This window comes from Rhinopithecus roxellana, chromosome 3 (assembly GCF_007565055.1).
Source record: "Rhinopithecus roxellana isolate Shanxi Qingling chromosome 3, ASM756505v1, whole genome shotgun sequence".
Lineage (NCBI taxonomy): Eukaryota > Metazoa > Chordata > Mammalia > Primates > Cercopithecidae > Rhinopithecus > Rhinopithecus roxellana.
The window spans coordinates 117,874,372-117,895,829 of NC_044551.1; the positions used below are offsets into that span (position 1 = coordinate 117,874,372).

Here is a 21,458-nt window from a genome sequence, read left to right on the forward strand (position 1 = left end):
TAGAAAAAGAGGGAATCCTCCCTAACTCATTTTATGAGGCCAACATCATCCTGATACCAAAGCCTGGCAGAGACACAACAAAAAAAGAGAATTTTAGACCAATATCCCTGATGAACATTGATGCAAAAATCCTCAATAAAATACTGGCAAACCGGATTCAGCAGCACATCAAAAAGCTTATCCACCATGATCAAGTGGGCTTCATCCCTGGGATGCAAGGCTGGTTCAACATTCGCAAATCAATAAACGTAATCCAGCATATAAACAGAACCAAAGACAAGAACCACATGATTGTCTCAATAGATGCAGAAAAGGCTTTTGACAAAATTCAACAGCCCTTCATGCTAAAAACGCTCAATAAATTCGGTATTGATGGAACGTACCTCAAAATAATAAGAGCTATTTATGACAAACCCACAGCTAATATCATACTGAATGGGCAAAAACTGGAAAAATTCCCTTTGAAAACTGGCACAAGACAGGGATGCCCTCTCTCACCACTCCTATTCAACATAGTGTTGGAAGTTCTGGCTAGGGCAATCAGGCAAGAGAAAGAAATCAAGGGTATCCAGTTAGGAAAAGAAGAAGTCAAATTGTCCCTGTTTGCAGATGACATGATTGTATATTTAGAAAACCCCATTGTCTCAGCCCAAAATCTCCTTAAGCTGATAAGCAACTTCAGCAAAGTCTCAGGATACAAAATTAATGTGCAAAAATCACAAGCATTCTTATACACCAGCAACAGACAAGCAGAGAGCCAAATCAGGAATGAACTTCCATTCACAATTGCTTCAAAGAGAATAAAATACCTAGGAATCCAGCTTACAAGGGATGTAAAGGACCTCTTCAAGGAGAACTACAAACCACTGCTCAGTGAAATCAAAGAGGACACAAACAAATGGAAGAACATACCATGCTCATGGATAGGAAGAATCAATATCGTGAAAATGGCCATACTCCCCAAGGTTATTTATAGATTCAATGCCATCCCCATCAAGCTACCAATGACTTTCTTCACAGAATTGGAAAAAACTGCTTTAAAGTTCATATGGAACCAAAAAAGAGCCCGCATTGCCAAGACAATCCTAAGTCAAAAGGACAAAGCTGGAGGCGTCATGCTACCTGACTTCAAACTATACTACAAGGCTACAGTAACCAAAACAGCATGGTACTGGTACCAAAACAGAGATATAGACCAATGGAACAGAACAGAGTCCTCAGAAATAATACCGCACATCTACAGCCATCTGATCTTTGACAAACCTGAGAGAAACAAGAAATGGGGAAAGGATTCCCTATTTAATAAATGGTGCTGGGAAAATTGGCTAGCCATAAGTAGAAAGCTGAAACTGGATCCTTTCCTTACCCCTTATACGAAGATTAATTCAAGATGGATTAGAGACTTAAATGTTAGACCTAATACCATAAAAACCCTAGAAGAAAATCTAGGTAGTACCATTCAGGACATAGGCATGGGCAAGGACTTCATGTCTAAAACACCAAAAGCAACGGCAGCAAAAGCCAAAATTGACAAATGGGATCTAATTAAACTAAAGAGCTTTTGCACAGCAAAAGAAACTACCATCAGAGTGAACAGGCAACCTACAGAATGGGAGAAAATTTTTGCAACCTACTCATCTGACAAAGGCCTAATATCCAGAATCTACAAAGAACTCAAACAAATATACGAGAAAAAAACAAACAACCCCATCAAAAAGTGGGGAAAGGATATGAACAGACATTTCTCAAAAGAAGATATTCATACAGCCAACAGACACATGAAAAAATGCTCATCATCACTGGCCATCAGAGAAATGCAAATCAAAACCACAATGAGATACCATCTCACACCAGTTAGAATGGCAATCATTAAGAAGTCAGGAAACAACAGGTGTTGGAGAGGATGTGGAGAAATAGGAACACTTTTACACTGTTGGTGGGATTGTAAACTAGTTCAACCATTATGGAAAACAGTATGGCAATTCCTCAAGGATCTAGAACTAGATGTACCATATGACCCAGCCATCCCACTACTGGGTATATACCCAAAGGATTATAAATTAGTCTACTACAAAGACACATGTACACGTATGTTTATTGCGGCACTATTCACAATAGCAAAGACTTGGAATCAACCCAAATGTCCATCTGTGACAGACTGGATTAAGAAAATGTGGCACATATACACCATGGAATACTATGCAGCCATAAAAAAGGATGAGTTTGCGTCCTTTGTAGGGACATGGATGCAGCTGGAAACCATCATTCTTAGCAAACTATCACAAGAAGAGAAAACCAAACACCGCATGTTCTCACTCATAGGTGGGAACTGAACAATGAGATCACTCGGACTCGGGAAGGGGAACATCACACACTGGGGTCTATCATGGGGAGGGGGGAGGGGGGAGGGGGGAGGAGGGAGGGATTGCATTGGGGAGTTATACATGATATAAATGATGAATTGATGGGTGCTGACGAGTTGATGGGTGCAGCACACCAACATGGCATAAGTATACATATGTAACAAACCTGCACGTTATGCACATGTACCCTAGAACTTAAAGTATAATAAAAAAAAAAAAAAAAAAAAAAAAAAAAAAAATTAAGGTGAAATGAAAATTTTCAGGTGAAAGAAAATTAAGAGAATTTTGTCACTAGCAACCCAACTAAAAGACATGGAGAAGGAAAATGAAACCAAAGTAAAACTCCTATCTTCAGGAAGTTATGAAGAACACTGGAAAGGGTAAATATCAAGCTAAAAGTGAAAGACTATTTTTACATTCTTAATCCTTAAAATACATGCAATGTACATGAAGTAAAATGTATACAATTTTATTGTATGGTCTACAATGTACACAGATGCTCTCTCTCCCCATATATATATATATATATATATATATATATAAATATATATATATATATAAAATGACGGTAGTACAGAAAAACTGAATGAAGAAGTCTAAATGCACGTACGTGGTTGCATATTCCAATAATTCCAAATGAAACAGTACTATAATAACTCTAAGTAGATTCAGAAAAATTGAGGATTTCTATTTTAATCTGTAGAGGTGAGTTTGGCAAACTATGGCCTGGAGACTGGTCACCTGTCTTACTCATCCAGTTACATATTATCTGTGGCTGATTTGAGCTAGAGCAGCAGATTTGAGTTGCAACATAGGCTCTGCTGCTGACAAGCCTAATATATTTACTATCTGGCCCTTTAAATAAAGATGTGTGATCCCAGACCTAGACCCAGATCAGGTCTCTTAAAGACGTAAAGGATTATAGCTAAAAATGTAATAGATAAAGTAGGATCCTAAAGAGAATTCAAATAACATAAAAGTAAATTAATGGGGATCAGAGGGAAATAAAGAGTTAAAAAATAAATTATAAAATCAAGACCTAAATTCAAACACATTGTTTAATCAATGATTAAACATTAATGAAATACTTACCTCAATTAAAAGGTTATAATTTTTAAAACAGATGAAAATCAAGACTTAACTACATGCTTACTACAAGAAACTCACTTGAAATAGTACATGGATACATTTAAACTAAATAAAAGCATAATATTATACCATGCAAAAAATAAACACACAAAATCAGATTAATATTGGATATAATAAACTTCAATATAAATAAGTTATACTTCTACCAGTGATAAAGAAGACTTTTTCATAATGAAAAGAAATGCAATAAGAAGACATAACAATAATAACTGTATTAGTGTCTTGCAATAAAACCTTATGAGGTATGAATCAAAATCTGACACAATTGAAGGGAGCAGACAGCTGCACAGTCATAGTAGGATATTTAAATTCCCCACTTTAGTAATTATTGGAACATCTATATACATAATAAAAGATGATTTGTATAACTCTATTAATAACCTTGACCTAATTAATATTTATGAAACACTAACAACTGTGGAAATGCATTCTGTCAAATGCATATAGTACATTCACCTGGACAGATTATAAATGAGTCTCAATAAATTTAAAGAGATCACGCAGAGTATATTTTTGGATCTAGGAGTGGGAAGTTTGGATCATATAAGAGGTGACTGCTTAAGTGATAAAAAACAACAACAAAAACAAACAAAAAACACCTAAAAACACCTACAAACACCTAAAATTTTCCCAAAGTGACTATACTATATTACCAATAGTGGTATGTGAATTCTATTATCAGCAACAATTTAGTGTTTTCAATTCTTTAAGCTTAAGACATTGAAATGTATATGCAAATATAGGTCTTTATGGTTTTAATTTGCATTTTTTGATACAATATGAATGATGTTAAACATCTTTTAAGGAGTTTGTTGGCTACCTGCATATCTTCATTTCTAAATTGTCTGTTGAAATGTTTTGCCCATTTAATTGTATTGCTTGGTCTTTTATTACTATTACAGGGATTATATATTTTGGACAACAATCCTTTGTCAGACATGCCTATTATAAATATTTTCACCCATTCTGTGGCTTACCTTTTCATTGTCTTAACGGAGTTTTCCTAAGATAAAATAATTTATTTTGATACATTTCAAACAATAATTTTCTGTTTTGTTTTTCTTTTATGGTTCACACTCCTGGTGTCCTATTAAAAAACATTTCCTCTACATTTTTCCCTGAAGTTTTATAGTTTTGTAGATTCCACATTTAGGTCTATAATACATTTAAGGTTAATTTTATCTTATGATATGATGTAATATTAAAAGATGAATATCCAATTATTCCAGCACAATTTGTTGTAAAGCTTTTCTTTACCCATTCAACTGCCTTGTTACTTTTGTTGAAATCAATTGTACACATATGTGAGAGTCTATAATTGGACTCTCTATGGTGTTCCACTGAGGAGTTAAGTCTCTCCTATCGTCAACACCACATTGTCTTCATTACCGCAGCTTTGTAAGTCTTAAATCATGCAGTTTATGTCCTCCAACAATTTCATGTTAAGCCTTTTTTAAATCCAAATTCTTGTTGCCTCCGGAATTTTGCAATGCCAAATTACAGAGTCTAGGCCTTCTACAGTTTTTCATAATATTAGGTTGGTGCAAACATAATTGTGTTTTTTGCCATTACTTTATTTCAATTCCAGTCTGTGCATTGGCTTCAAGGAGAGGTTTGAGAGAGTCCTACAAACTTGGATGAATAAAGTAGATACAGGAGAAATGTAAAACTGGAACTTCCTATGTCAATATTTAAGGTCATCATATGATTCAGTAATACTATAAACTTTTCTATCTATTTAATACATTTGCAATTCATAGTGTGCCTAGTTCACAAAGACAGGATCTTAAGTTTCCTGGAGGTCTTCAATTTTATCACACTTCCTTCTTTTTCAAAAAAAGGTTAACTCCTACAGGGCCACTTCTCACTAGTTCTAGGGAAAAATCCTTCCATACCTCTGTATTTGCAGCCAGGCTAAGTAATTTCAGGAAGCTATTACAATGACTTGATGCAGTTGGAGCTGGCTCACCCACAAGATGCCAGATGGCCTGAAGGTACCAGGCACCAATTGCTTAGGACTCAGGAACAAGGCCATCCAAGAAGTCAGCCATTAATTCTGCAAATTAATGCAGAAGAGTGAGCTATTATTGCCTGCGATCAGGATGTTTCACCAGAATCTCTACATCTGTGTCTTTAAACATTCTGCAGATGTAAGTTGTTATCCTAAGGGTAAATTTATATCATTCATTAGATCAGCATTATGCAATAATGCGGAGCCTCTAGTGTTTGTATTTAAATATCTGTTTATAAGTATGGAAAACAAACATCTAATTTAGATGCTATGGCCCAACTGCCTTTGTTAGATTCAGAGTTACCTTGTTTTTAAGATTCTGCCTGAAACACACATGTTGAAGGTTGCTCTGAACGCTCACACTACAAAGCTTGATGTTTATTTGTAGTTGATTAGAAATGAGCTGGTCATAAGGATGCCTAACTGAATTATGAATAAGCTGTGAAACAAGCTACCTGCCCAATAGCGTAAGTAGGCTTTTATGTAGTTATTGCATTAATATTCTAAAAGGTTATCATGTTATCTTGATATATTTCTGAGACTCAAGTGTTTACATGAGTGAAAAATTTAGAATCAGTACCCCATTATTCAATTGATTCACTTATTCATTCACCAAATATTTATTGAACACTTATTTGGATGCTAGAGATACAATGACAAAAGGGCTGACAACTTTGATCATGTGAAGGAGCTTACCATACAGGAGATTTGTTTTGTATAGCACTTAGATGACAGAATGGCAGGTATGGTGACTCCACATAGAGCCAATTGACGGTGTATATGTATGTAGCAGAACTACAGTCATGCTTTGCTTAATGATAGCAATACATTTTGAGAAATGTGTCATTAGGCAATGTAGTCATTGCGTGAACATTGTAGAGTGTACTTACACAAGCCTAGATGATATAGCCCACTACACACCTGGGCTATATGGTGTATCCCATTGTTTCTAAGCTACAAACCTGTATAGCATGTTACTGTACTGTATATGTTAGGCAACTGTAAAACAATCCTAAGTATTTGTGCATCTAAACATAGAAATGTTACAGTAAAATACAGATTATAATCTTATAAGACCATTGTTGTATATGTGGTCCATTGACTGAAATGTCATTATGTAGTGCACAACTATGTTCAGTCTTCCACAGTTAGAACTATTTTCTGCTATATTTTTAAGTTATACTTCCTGACCCATTATATATTCAGGCATTCCCATATAGCTTCAAATAATGGTGTGTCAAACCCTTTGGGAAAAAATATCAACCGTGTAATCTCAGCCTTCATTTTGCTCCACTTGTCTTCAGTTTTTTAAAAAAATTTGTTTTATACTTTAATTCTAAGTTCAGGGGTATATTACAGGTTTGCTATATAGGTAAACTCAATGTCACAGGGGTTTGTTGTACAGATGATTTCATTCCCCATGTACTAAGCCTAGTACTCAATAGCTATTATTTCTGATCCTCTTCCTCCTCCCACCCTCCAGTCTTCAGTAGGCCCCAGTGTCTATTGTTCCCTTCTTTGTGTTCATGAGTTCTTATTATTTAGCTCCCAATTATAAGTGAGAACAAACAGTATTTGGTTTTTTGTTCCTGCATCAGTTTGCTAAGGATAATGGCCTTCACCTCTATCCATGTTCCTGCAAAAGACATGATCTCGTTCTTTTTTATTGCTGCATGGTATTCCATAGTGTATATGTACCACATTTTCTTTATCCAGCCTGTCACTACTGGGCGTTTAGGTTAATTCTATGTCTTTGCTATTGTGAACAGTGCTGCAGTGAACATTCACATGCATGTGTCTTTATAGTGGAATGATTTATATTGCTTTGGGTATATACCCAGTAATGGGATTGCTGGGTTGAATGGTAGTTATGGGTAGTTATGTTTTTAGCTCTTTGAGGAATTGCCACACTGCTTTCTGATGGGGAACTAATTTACACTCCCATTAACAGTGTATAAGTCTTCCCCTTTCTCTGCAACCTCACCAGCATCTGTTATTTTTTGATTTTTCTAGTAATAGCCATTCTGACTGGTATGAGATGTTATCTCATTGTCGTTTTGATATGTATTTATCCAATGATCAGTGTTACTGACTTTTTTTTGATATGCTTGTTGGCTGCATGTCTTTTGGAAAGTGTCTGTTCATGTTCTTTGCCCACTTTTTAATGGAGTTGTTTTTTCCTTTTAAATTTGTTTAAGTTCCTCCCATTCTGAAGGTTGTCTCTTTACTCTATTGATGGTTTCTTTTGCTGTGCAGAGCTCTTAAGTTTAATTAGATCCCATTTGTCAAATTTTGTTTTTGTTGAAATTGCTTTTGGAATCTTTGTCATGAAACCTTTGCCCATTCCTATGGGCAAAAAATAGTCCAGACGAGTATTGCCTAGGTTGTTTTCCAGGGCTTTTACAGTTTTAGGTTTTACATTTAAGTCTTCAGCTTTTGACACAGCTGATCAGTCTCTCTTTGAGAAATGTCCTCTTCACATTGCCTCCAGGATCTTAATTTGCTTTGGTTCTATTCCTACCTCAACATACTTCAGAATTTTGTTTTTTCTTTCTCACTTTCCAAAACTCTAAATATTGCATTGACTTGGGTCTTAGTCCTTGAAACTTATTCTAACTCACTTCCAATTGTTATTTGGTATCATGTCCCCAATATCTTACACTTCTTAATGAATTCCAAATATATATCATGGACCTGCTTACATTCCTCCTTGGATGTGTAATGGGCATCTCAAAACATGACCCACAGTGAATCCCAGGGCATTTTGCATTCTGTTTTCTCTTGCTATATTCCTCCCAAGATAAATGCATAGCTTGCTCTTCCACTTTCTTTAGATCTCTAAACAAACGTCACCTTCTCTAGGAAACTTTCCCAGGTCACCTTATATGAAATAACACCATCCCAATCATCTACCTTGATAGTACTTTCTGTTTTACCTGAGTTCATATTTCTTCTAAACAATTATCACCAACTGACATATTAGATATGCATTTGCTTATTTTATATTTCCTCCAACTAAAATGTAAGTTCCATGGAGGCAGGGTCTTTGATTCCTGCTGTATTATTAGTGCTTCATACAGTGCCTGCAAAGTACTTAGAACTTAATAAATATTTGTCAAATCAATGACGAAATATGTAAGTGATCTTTTCTATGGTTCTAGCTATCTGTCTGTCATCTATTAGGTTACTACACTTTACAAGCTGTACTGATTTGGGACTGGAATATAAAAGTGGAGAGAAAATAAAAAGGAGAACATTTCTGGACACCGTAAACCTAAAACTTAACTTTATTAGCACAACCTGTAGTTTTAAAACAAGGCAACATCTTAGGATATTGAGAAACAGATTTTAAAAACCCAAATAATCATATTTTCAGAGATCAAGGAAAAAAAATCTGTGCAGGTAGGTTAGTAGGAAATAATCGCATGAATAGAGCAAAGAGCTTAGCAAAAGAAATCAATTAAGATACCGGTTAAAACTGATAGTATAGGTGCTATAGGAGACAAAAAAATTAGTTTAAATACAAGAGCTGATCTAAGGGTTTTCCCATAGAGAAGACAATATAGCATATAAAGAAGTTTGAGTTCCATAAGACACTGGAGAGCATAGTGGTTACAGTGCATTCTGTTTTTTGGGATTTAGACACAATGTGAGTTTGGATCTAGCATTCTCTGTTAATAGGTATAAGAACTTCAAATTATTATGTAACTGCTCTAGACCTCAAATTGTTGATTTGTAAAATAGGACTAGACAATAACTATGGCATTTAATGGTTATAAGAATCAAATTGTGGTTTTAGGTCTAACATTTAAGTCTTTAATCCATCTTGAATTAATTTTAAATGTTAGACCTAAAACCATAAAAACCCTAGAAGAAAACCTAGGCGATACCATTCAGTGCATAGGCATGGGCAAGGACTTCATGACTAAAACACCCAAAGCAATAGCAACAAAAACCAAAATTGACAACTGGGATCTAATTAAACTAAAGAGCTTCTGCACAGCAAAAGAAACTACCATCAGAGTGAACAGGCAACCTACAGAATGGGAGAAAATTTTTGTAATCTATTCATCTGACAAAGGGCTAACATCCAGAATATACAAAGCACTTAAACAAATTTATAAGAAAAAAATCAAACAATCCCATCAAAAAGTGGGCTAAGGATATGAACAGACACTTTTCAAAGGAAGACATTTATGCAGCCAAAAGACACATGAAAACATGCTCATCATCACTGGTCATTAGAGAAATGCAAATCAAAACTGCAATGAGATACCACCTCATACCAGTTAGAATGACGATCATTAAAAATTCAGGAAACAACAGGTGCTGGAGAGGATGTAGAGAAATAGGAACACTTTTACACTGTTGGTGGGACTGTAAACTAGTTCAATCATCGTGGAAGACAGTGTGGCGATTCCTCAAGGATCTAGAACTAGAAATACCATTTGACCCAGCTATCCCATTACTGGGTATATACCCAAAGGATTATAAATCATGCTACTGTAAAGATACATGCACACATATGTTTATTGCAGTACTATTCACAGTAGCAAAGACTTGGAACCAACTCAAATGTCCATCAATGATAGACTGGATTAAGAAAATGTGGTACATATACACCATGGAATACTATGCAGCCATAAAAAGGGTGAGTTCATGTCCTTTGTAGTGACATGGATGCAACTGGAAACCATCATTCTCAGCAAACTATCACAAGGTCAGAAAACCAAACACCGCATGTTCTCACTCATAGGTGGGAACTGAACAATGAGAACACTTGGACAAAGGGTGAGGAACATCACACACTGGGATCTGTTGTTAGGGGGGAGGATGGGGGAGGGATAGCATTAGGAAAAATACCTAATGTAAATGATGAGTTAATGGGTGCAGCAAACCAACACAGCACATGTATACATATGTAACAAACCTGCATGTTGTACACATGTACCCTAGAACTTAAAGTATAATAAAAGAAAAAGAATCAAATTACATCATAAAAATAAATAATTTAACACACTATATGGAAGATATTTAGAGGTCAAAACACTGTAGAATGGCACTAGCAAAATTTAATTGCAATGTGATATATTAAAATAATTTCTTTTTTTTTTAAATTAAGATCTACCTTTTGCAAAATGTCAGGCAATCGTTACTGCAATAAATTTCAAAATTACTCCAAGGTAATAAGAATGTCTCTATCCAGAGCTATAAACTCTTCTGTGTAGCTTGGGGTATTTCATAAGCAGTGGGTTCTAATAAGTAAATCTTGCTCTCATTTCCTATTAGCTGTGTCTCCGTTTGAGCCTACCTATGTAAGCTGACCCAATTCATTATTTTTTTTTTATTGTACTTTAAGTTCTAGGGTACGTGCGTACAATGTGCAGGTTTGTTACATATGTATACTTGTGCCATGTTGGTGTGCTGCACCCTTCAACTCGTCAGCACCCTAAAAGCTTGTAAAATAGTAATTATGGAAAAGAATCTACAATTTAACAGAATCATGTGTGTAGTTGATCATCTACTGAGTTTTTACAGCAGGAATGCTTTATAGAAGATGAACATTTTGGATCAACTGATCCATTGATCAGTTCTATCAATTCTCTATATCGCATGAACTGAAACTGTCTCCTGTGCAATGCTCCAGTGACAGTGAACACCGACAGCCTACTTTGTTGCCTAAAATAATGGTAACTTCAGACTGTAAAAGTGTCTGCCCACAAACCCAAACCTTTGTACGTCAGAAACTTTCATTTTACCATGAATATTTAAGGAAGAAGATTGTGACCAGACTTTTGATTGTCGAAAGATTCAGAGGTGAAAGCAGAGTGAAGGAGGTTAGTAGATGAAGTCAGAGAGGTACCGGAGACAGACCTTACAGAACTAATGTCATAATTGTCACACATGATATGGAGTTCCGAGGATCCATGGCTGTGCCACATGTAAACCCTTTGGCATTAGATCACACATAGCAACACCAGTTCCTTTCAAGCTCCACTATTGCCAGGTGAGTATTACAGTCCATACAGCCTTTTACACATCACATTTGATGCAGCTCCAACTCCATACATTCACTCATTTTAATTCTAAATCATTTGTTCACTGGATATTTCACTTACTCTGTGCCAGTCCCTAGGCTAGATGCTGGAGAAACTCACTCTGCCCTCATGCAGCTTACACACTGGTGGGTGAAACTGATCAAAAGCAATTAATAAATAAGTGCAAAACTCTTAATAAGAACCACAAAGCAAAGACAGCATTCAACACATTATAATGTCATATGCTTTGTTCCTTATAATGGATCTTAATTATGCTGAGTTACCCAAAACAGCATTATCCTCAACAAAGCCAAACTCCTTTGAGACATTCACAAAAACTGTGGCTGGGTGAAATAGGCTATGTTTCAGCGATACTTAACCAATTTACTCTCAGTGTGGTTATCGGTTTATTCCTGAAGTACAATGTGTATGTGTGTGTGTGTGAGGAGGAGGTGAGAGGAGATGGGCAGATAGGGGATGGCCAGCAGGAAAGAAAAAAAAGGGGTTAATAGAGCTTAAACTCTTCCATCAGTTAAGAAGGTAATTTTGCTTCATCCTTTAGAATTTATGGACTTAACACTACTGTCTTCTCTGAGTAATTACTGACTATTGGAATATTAATACATAAACACTGCTTTACCATTATACATTTTCTGTTTTCTTCCAGTTTATGTAGAAATGTACTCTCTTAATTTTTGTTCCTATAAAAGATACTTTTAAAATTTTATTTTTAGGGTTAAAACGTATAGTTCCTCCTCCACAATTACACGTTCATATATAGCTTTTATCACATTTTTACCCATTTCCATATAAGAAAATACAGTTGGCCCTCCCTGTTTGTAGTTTCCACATCCAGGGATCCAACCAACCACAGATACAAAAAATATTTTAAAAAAACAACAACACAACAATATAAATAATACAAATAATAAAATAACATAGTATAATAATTACATAGCATTTAAAATGTATCAGGTTCTGTAAGCAATCTAGGGATGATTTAAAGTATTTGAGAGGATGTGGGTAGGTTATATGCAAATACTACATTATTTTTCATAAGGGACTTTAGCAGCTGGGAGTTTTGGTATCTGCTCAGGGAACGGGATGTGGGTACTGAAACCAATTCCTGCAGATATGGAGAGAAAACTGTATGGGATTTGAAATAGAAGCATTGAACTGACATAATAAAAATGCTTCCCTGACATCAATGTAATTTTCAAAGTAGAAATTATTAGGTCTTTCTTTATTGACTTTGATTAAATGCTCACATCTTATTTCTATCACTTCCAAGGTATAAGAAAAAAATGCACAAACCTTTTCTTAGAAAATCCTTCTTTTATATATTGGGGTGTTTTTGATCCACAAACGCTAAAATAAAGTTACCTTCTCCTACCAGTCAATATTTCTAAACAATGAATGAACGCACAAAAACCCCACCTGGATCTTTACCTGCATCTCCTGACAAAAAGAAGCCAAAGGCCCAAAAAGGATCTGGCATTGTTCATCAGCAGTGTATGTCATCCCTGGCAGCTTGGAGGGAACCATCACAGAATTGACACTCTGCGGATTTGTTTGTAGCAAGCAGTTACTGGCCTTTGACCTGGCAATAGGTAGGTATGTGTAAAATTTTGAATTTAATGTAAAAAGCTGATATGATTAGTTAGCATATAACAAGAAACACTTTTATAATATCAAAATATATTTTTACTTTAAGCTCTTCCATTGAATATTCATAGAAATTATTCTATATGTCAAAAATCATTTATTTACAATGAAGATAATAAATAAATAATTTTCAAATTAAAAGAACTTTATGGTGTATAAAACACATTCATATGAATTAACTCAGCTGATCTATATAACACTGTGAGTTCAGTGTTATTTTATGCATTGAATAGGTATACAAGCTCAGAATCAGAGAGTAACTTGCCCAAAAGTAGTATGTGAATGTAAGATATCAGCTATATTTTGGGGATTTAAAGAATGTATGGAAAGCATCCTCAGCTGAATATTAACAGTGTAGATATATTTGTGCTTGACACTGTAATACAACTTTGTATACAACTCTGTAATATATTTTAAAGTGGTATTTGATGTCATAGGAGTCCTGATTCATGTGAAGGCAGCCGTACAAAATCATGCATGTTTCTTAGGAACTCATTAGGGCCTACAGAACGGCTGCTGATGCAGCTACTGATGGTGTGTCTGAAGTATCACATGCTCTGAGTGCTCTTCTCTAGACTGTTATGACAAAGAGCATGCACAGCATATATTGTACTTATTTTAGAGCAAAGCTATGGAATGTGAGAAACATTATAGTTTGATAGATTTCGTAGCCATTTAATAGAAAAATTGGCTTAACTATTTAAAGGATATAGAAAAGTGAATAAAGTTCATCTGTGTAGTGAGTTTAGCAAGTTAGGTGTTCCTGTATTTCTCATTAAGACTTGTTTTGGATACCTTAAGCATCTCACTAACTACTTTGCATATTGCTTACTGCTTCAGGTGATCCTTCTATAATTATAGAAATAAGGGCTTTAAAAATGAACAAGTGCTTTAAAATGAAAATGAGAGCAACAGTAATATTTTTCATTTACTTTTCCAACAAGACAGAAGCTAAGTGTTACTGCCACTGAATGTGGAAAAGAAGAGACTCAAGGGCTATGATAATGGTGAAAACTATTTATTAATGAAAAAATAGTTGAAGCATAGATATATTACAAACGAAAAGGGAAGATTTTGTTAGAAGGGCTCTGATCTTCATGATAACAGATGTGCTGGATGATGAACAGTGTGAATATTTCCACTGGGAATAATTGAAGAGGCAATTAAATACTGTGACAGATTTTTAAAATCATTATAACAATTTTTCAATCTTACAAATAATCTTAACTGTCCTTTTTGAAAAATGTAGAAATTAAAAAGCAGGGGGTTAAATAACATGTCCCAAACTACACCATGAGTCAATGGAAAAGTCAGGATTGGAACCAAGTGCCTTCATTTTTACTCTGGTGGCCTTTCCACTTTGCCACCCTGGCTTCTCTATTTGTAAAAAGTAACCGCACACATAAACATTCACAAGGCAAAAACGATAAGTGACATCCATACCTGAGAAATCTTTCCAAATCTTCCTTGCTACATCGAGACCATGAAACATCACCAAGATTCTGTCCTTTAATCCATTCACCAGACATGATATGAAGACCATCAGCACACGATGGGTGGTCGTTGTCATGGTTAATGCCCATGCTGATTTGGAATATAATAAAATTTTAAAATTTACACTAAGTAAATGTTACTTGTTAACTTTTTGTAACTGCAGTTAAATAACGATTAAAATACTTAAAATACTGGGAGCCAAATTTGTTTTAAGGAAATTAGGTTCAAAATAAAATTAGATTTCAGATTAAGTTACTTTTTAAATTTTGTTACCCCAATTTAAGGTAAATATTTTTATTTAATAAAAAAATTTTCCCTAATCAACCTACAAAATGACATGTTTAAGTCATTCATACTGAAATGATCTATAGATATATTCTTTGCATAGTAGTATATATGAAACTCAGAAATAATACATTTATATTTAACCATACTAGATTCTTGCTGTTGCCTGAATCAAATTTTCTTCAAAATTTGATTTGAATACACATCTTTTACCAAATTTGAAACCTCATTAATCTATTAATTTCCTATGTCTTCACCATGTACTTCATTAGACCATCCTCCTCCTCCCACATCATATAACACAAATTATCCTGGCCTTCTTTATCTTTTTGAATGAATCCTGAATCTGTTGAAATTGTATTCTAAAAGTTGGACTTATTTCTAAATAGATGTTCTAGAAATACCTTAAATTTAGTATGTCTACACACTGCCTTTCTTACTTTCTCTTTCAATTCTCTATTTACTCCTCTATCCTATTTTTTTCTTGCTCTCTTTTTATGCTTTTGCTAGCTACTAAGTTCTGCCAAATAAAGAATCTTCAAGTCATCATTTATTTTTTTCTTTTCCTGAATTATCGCATAGGCTCTATTTATTGTTAGAGGCAAGCCCTGCCAACTCTACCTTCTAAGTATTTCACTCAACTGTCATCTCCCTTCTATCCTATAGTTACTATTTAAATTATTGTATCCTTATTACAGTATATACAAAGTCTTGAGTTGTTATGGTATTGTACCTGGGTTCTGTCCCTCTAATCTTTACCAAAATTCTCCCTTCCCCTTCTCCTACCCTGCCCCAGTGAGATCTATTTAAAACACAATCTGCCTATGCCATTCCTATGTTTTCTCATTATCCATATGGCAATTTCCAGCTCTTTAACATGATACATAGCCCCTTCATATTCTTCTACATTGTTATTAGATTTTCTTCTTCAGCAATACCAAATGACTTGTAATTTCCCAAACATTATATTGTTTCTTATTTTCTTGCAGTTAATTGTTACTTAGCATTTTCTAGGTATCATAAATCATATAAGGGGATTTATAAACTTGTGTTAAGCAACAAAATGTGGTAGAAATGATTATAATATGCATTTTGCAGATGAGAAGTAACTTGTCCAAGATTATACAATGAGAAATTGGAAAGTAATAATGTTTGAACTGAGCTCTAGAAGTCATGTGATTAACCATTTCACATTGGGCATCTATAAATTCCATCCTCCAACCCCACATGCTGTCTACAGTGCCTCTCCTTCAGCTTCTTTGCCTGGACAAACTCAAATTCGACTTAATCATCAACATTAATGCAGTTTACTTTTATCAGGTTTTCTTTCACTATCCCCTACCTCACCCATTTGTACTATCTCTTCTGGGAACAACACAGGATTCTGTGAACAACATTGTTACAGCATTTTCTATATTGCATTATAAATTTTTACTTTTGGTTCATTCTCCAAATTCTTGAGACTCTGTAACCAACGTTGAATCATGGGTTCAATGATCATGTAGAAAAAAAAATTATATAGTCTCTTGTGAATTCTCATAATGAGGCCAGTAAAATAATTTTTGTGGATGAGAGTTAGTACTGAAGAAGCAGAGAAGAGTCCATTTGTGTACATGCATAGCCTGAGATAATAGCAGGATAGTCCACTGTTCTCTTTTCTTCTTCTGTTATGGTCTAGATAATAAATAAAATTGTTTTCATAATGAAAAATTTACAAGAATATCTATATTGTGTTTTAAAACATGAAATTAGAAGAACTGTTACAGAAATTGCTAAGGGAAATTACAATTAGAGTACCTATGTTTCCTCAAATCAAAATAAAATTTAAAAAAACTACCAAACTATATTTTTAAGATGAATTATAAGTTTGAATCAAAATTGTCACAATTAAATATGTTTTTGAAGGAAGAAAATATGAAAGGAATAAATAAATTCCATCCATATCATTAATGAATTAAGACTAATTATATCACCATGCTAATTTTAACTATAAAAATGATGGTATAAATAAAACTAAAATACATTATTGAATATTACTTTTCACTTTTGGTGTTAGAAAAATTCACCAGTGAGTCATATTTTTCTTTCCTATTCTAATAAATTTCTTCAAATAGAGTCTGTAGCAACACATATTAATAGAATAAATAACAGAGAAAATAGGAAGATAAATGTTTTCATACTTAGAAGATAAAGAGGAAAAATAAGAGAGTATATGGAATAGGTATGAACCAGTTCAATTAAAATATTAAAAGGCAGAGTAAAAAGATGTTGAAATTAGAAAGTGACTTAATCTCTGTATCTTCCCCTTATTTCACCAAAGGCAAGTTAAAAAACAATAAATAAACATGCCTCAGTTGCCTTATTTGCTAAATGTACTTTCTTGACTGATTTGTTGTGATGACTGCATAAGCATGATATGTAGTACCTGAACAATGCCTGGAATACAGGCAGAATCCATAATGCTCCTTTATACTGGGGAAATAAATCAGAGAAATTTAATTATATCATTCTAATTCATCAAAAGATATATAAACAGATTTATTATTAATTACATTAAATTCACTCTGCTGTATTTGCTTTCTTTGGCGAAAGTGTGCACTTCAGAAAAACCAAGAAAATAACAATCAAAAAACTTTACTTAGATATTAAGTTAAAATAAGAAATTATAAATATGGCACAATATCACAAATCAGTAAAAGTGGCTTAATTTAATTCTGACTGTGTGGTTCAAATGCAGCCCATCAGTGTCCCGTCTCCTCTCTGCCATGGATTCTGGCTACAGCACACATCACTGGGTGGCCTGTTAATTAACAACTACTCGCCATTGTGGCATGTGCTTGACTCTTCCATCTGTGGTGGCATAATCTTTCAAACCATACACAAATGCTATCATTTTTGAAAGGTAACTAGTCTTTCTCAGAAATAATAAACCTTCCTAAATAATGTGTTCCTATGAGGGAAGGAGAGGGATTGCTTCCAAGATTTGGCAATTTGGACATTTTTCCAATATTGTGTAATGGGATTTTCCAAATATGGATGATTACAACCTCTTATCCAGATAATAATTTTCCTTTTGGGATCCTGGTCCTGATTCTGATGTAAGAAATTAGCTTCAGCCATGGGGAGGTCTGGTGATTCAAGCATTGTTTACCAGTAGTTAAATTTTCCTAAAGCCATTTAACTCATAACAGAAAAAAATTATCATTAAATTGGGACAGGCTTTTTTAACCACACATCTGGAATTATCAGGAAACACTGCTTAGTCTCGACTCTATAGGTTTGAAATAAAACAATTAATCGTGCACCTTAATCTGTGTCAGCTACTCTATTAACCACTGACAGTGATGATATCACTTATTCCTCACAATATTCCCATAATGTTTCTATTATCATGACTTCTGTTTTACAAATGAGGAAGGTGTTGAGGTTAATGGTGAAGCTGTGACTCAAACCCGGGCAGTCTGATGCTCACACAGATGAACCTCTGAACTACCACACAATAGTGCTTTTCTTTCCGGATCAAAACTCTCCACTTTTGGAGATGATTTATTGTTTTCTGAACAATTTTAAATGCCTCTGTTCTTTTAGCAGAAATGCACCTCTACATGTAGAGCCTTGTAACCAAGTCACATGCATTGCATGGAAAACATTCTCTAAGTAAGACATTAGCAACACCTCTACTCACACTGCAATTGAACCACATTTTAATAATCTCAGTTTAAATTCATTTTGACAAAGAGCCTTGGGCAAATAAACTCTTCACTAACATTGTACATGGTTGTCAAGTCAACTGAAAAAATATTTTTATCATATAAAACTTCTCAACTTGTTTAAAAGTCTTTGCCAGGAAGTTTTCTGATATCCTGCGGAAAGCTGGAGAAGCATTTGGATTTTGAAGATGGTCCCTTTTGATGTTTAAAGAATTAGAGAGGAGAAGCCTTATAAATTCACTCACTTTTTTTGGATAATTGGAAAGGATCTGATTTGTAAACAGTAATATTTTAAAAGAGTAGGTTTTTTGTGCTGAATACATTAAGCATTTTTATGACATAGTATTTCCCACTAAAGCCATATATTATGTGGAAACATTAATAAAAGAGAGAAACAAACTATTACAATGTCTTACTGGAAGTAGATTATATTTATACAAAATGACATTTAATTTCGTATTTCTTAGAATTCAGTGGGTATATCTAATTCAATATAATTTCACTATTGTGTGTTCACGGAGAAAAAATTTAGACATTAAGATATACAATATATTTTTGTATCATATTTCTTTTAATATTTTAAGTCCTTTCAATTTGCACAAACAAGGAAACCTACTTTTATTGGCAAGTCAAAAGGCTATATAAAAGCAAGGTAAAAAATAAGAGGTTAAAAGAAGAAAAGTAGAGGTACAAAAAGAGATTCCTTTTGACTTTGTTGTGCATTATATTACAGGTTTATCTAACAATGTACATACACTTGTTGAGAACCCACTACTGTGCTGAGCTGGAGTCACAGAGATAAATAAGACTCAGTTCCTACACTCAAAGAGTGTATTATCTACTAGGATTGGAACACTATCCCTTGCTCTTGTGTAGCAAATGGATGCCTGGATCCTGTTTGCCCTATATTCCTTAAACCTCTACCGCTTATCTGCCCCTTTTCAATTCTATTGCTATCAACCAAAATTAGTGCTGATTCTTTTTACTTCTGGATTATTGTAATGTCTGCCTGACTGTCCTCCTGCTCTTTAACTCTTTGCTTCTTAAACCATGCTTTAATGGTGCTAGTTTCTTATGAGTGTATTAATATAAAAAAGCTAGTTTCCTATGCAAAAGCTTTTCATTAGCCCTGGCAAGCAGAGATTCTAAAAATGTGAATAATGAACCACTTGCATCAGAATCATAGGGCATGAGGACATTAGAGTACTTAAAATGCAGATTCATGGGCCTGCCCCCAACGAATTAAAATAGAATATTTAGAGGCAAGGCCTAAGAAATAGCATTTTGACACATTTTCTAGATGATTCTTATTTACTCAAAATTCTGGAAAGCAATGATCTACAGGATGAAATCCATTCTTTATCTCATTATTCAAAACATCTGTAAACTGATATCAATCTGATTTTCATAGTTAATTCCAGCCTAACCTTTTGTACAGTTCCTTTCCATTAGAATACCTTCCATTCTAATCTGCATTTACATAGACTTTCTGCCTTTAAAAAAGGATTTGTTAATAAATTATAGCCCATATTTATCATTATCTTTAGCTTCTATGCCCTTCACATATATGGTGTGTAAGACATATCAGAATTGTCTCGTATTTCTGGTTAATTTTAAATGATATATATAAATTACCACTACCTAGAATGTACGTGTTCACAGAACAGAAATAGTCATATTTTCTTTTTACTTCCTTTAATTATTTAGTTGAATGTCCTGTTAAATGTCTACCGATTTATCAACTGATATAGGATCATAGAAACACCAAATACACTATAATTAGAGATGTGAAACTACTGCGGCTTCTTGCCAACACAGAGAAACTGCGACATGAAAAAGTTAACAGATGATCTACTCCAGGAAGGTTGCTTGCTTTACTCTAGGATATGCATTTGCCAAGAAACATCAGAGAATTGCAAACAGAAAGCCAACTCTTCCAAGGTCATTCATTAGCTGGGTGATTTTTTTCCCTCTTCCACTAACTCACTCCAACATCCAAACCTACATTTGGAGAGAATCTGGTGTGGGAGGGCTGCCATATCTATACTGGCTGAAGTCTCATTATGATAATTAACTTGGAAAAACTGCTTATTATTCTACGTGGTATCATTGTCTAAAAATATCAAATACGAAAGCCATGTTAGTGGTCTACAAGAGTCTTCATGATAAGTAAACTTCCTGTCAATCTAGTTATAAACCTCTAAAAGGTATGAAAGCACTCCAAGAAAGAACAGAAAAATGAAAGGCCAGTGAAAGCTGAAGATCTCCTTTTCACGTTAAGGAATTCATAAAAATAATACTACTAATTATTGTTATCATTCAATCACTCTGTATTATGTGCCAATCATTGTGCCATGACATTATAGTATCACAAATCCTAACAATGAACCTTGAAATTAAAAACTATCCAAATTCTAGGAATAAAGGAAATGAATACAGAGGATTGATTTATCCAAAGCTTGTTCATTAAGTAAGTGGCAGAACAACAACTCAAGCCCAAGGCTGTATGTCTAATAATGCACTTTCCCTCTTAACTATCCACATAGGTAGTTTTTAACATTTACCAAGGCATTTGTGTCAGGGGAAGATACCTGTGACATCTGCTATAGAAAATTCTTTTTTTTTTTTTTTTTTTTTTTTTTTGAGACGGAGTCTCGCTCTGTCGCCCAGGCTGGAGTGCAGTGGCCGGATCTCAGCTCACGGCAAGCTCCGCCTCCCGGGTTCACGCCATTCTCCTGCCTCA

At 34.4% G+C, this 21,458-nt stretch overlaps 1 protein-coding gene across 1 annotated transcript in view; it reads right to left on the reverse strand.

Moving 5' to 3' along the window:
• The window catches only part of ADAMTS19 (ADAM metallopeptidase with thrombospondin type 1 motif 19), a 291,742-nt gene that overhangs the window by 111,757 nt on the left and 158,527 nt on the right, over nt 1–21,458 (reverse strand). The window contains exons 9-10 of the mRNA XM_030927451.1: nt 14,670–14,810; nt 13,011–13,161 (exon numbers count right to left, since the gene is read on the reverse strand). Of these exons, the coding sequence (XP_030783311.1) occupies nt 13,011–13,161; nt 14,670–14,810 (292 nt within the window). The remainder of the gene's footprint in view (nt 1–13,010; nt 13,162–14,669; nt 14,811–21,458) is intronic.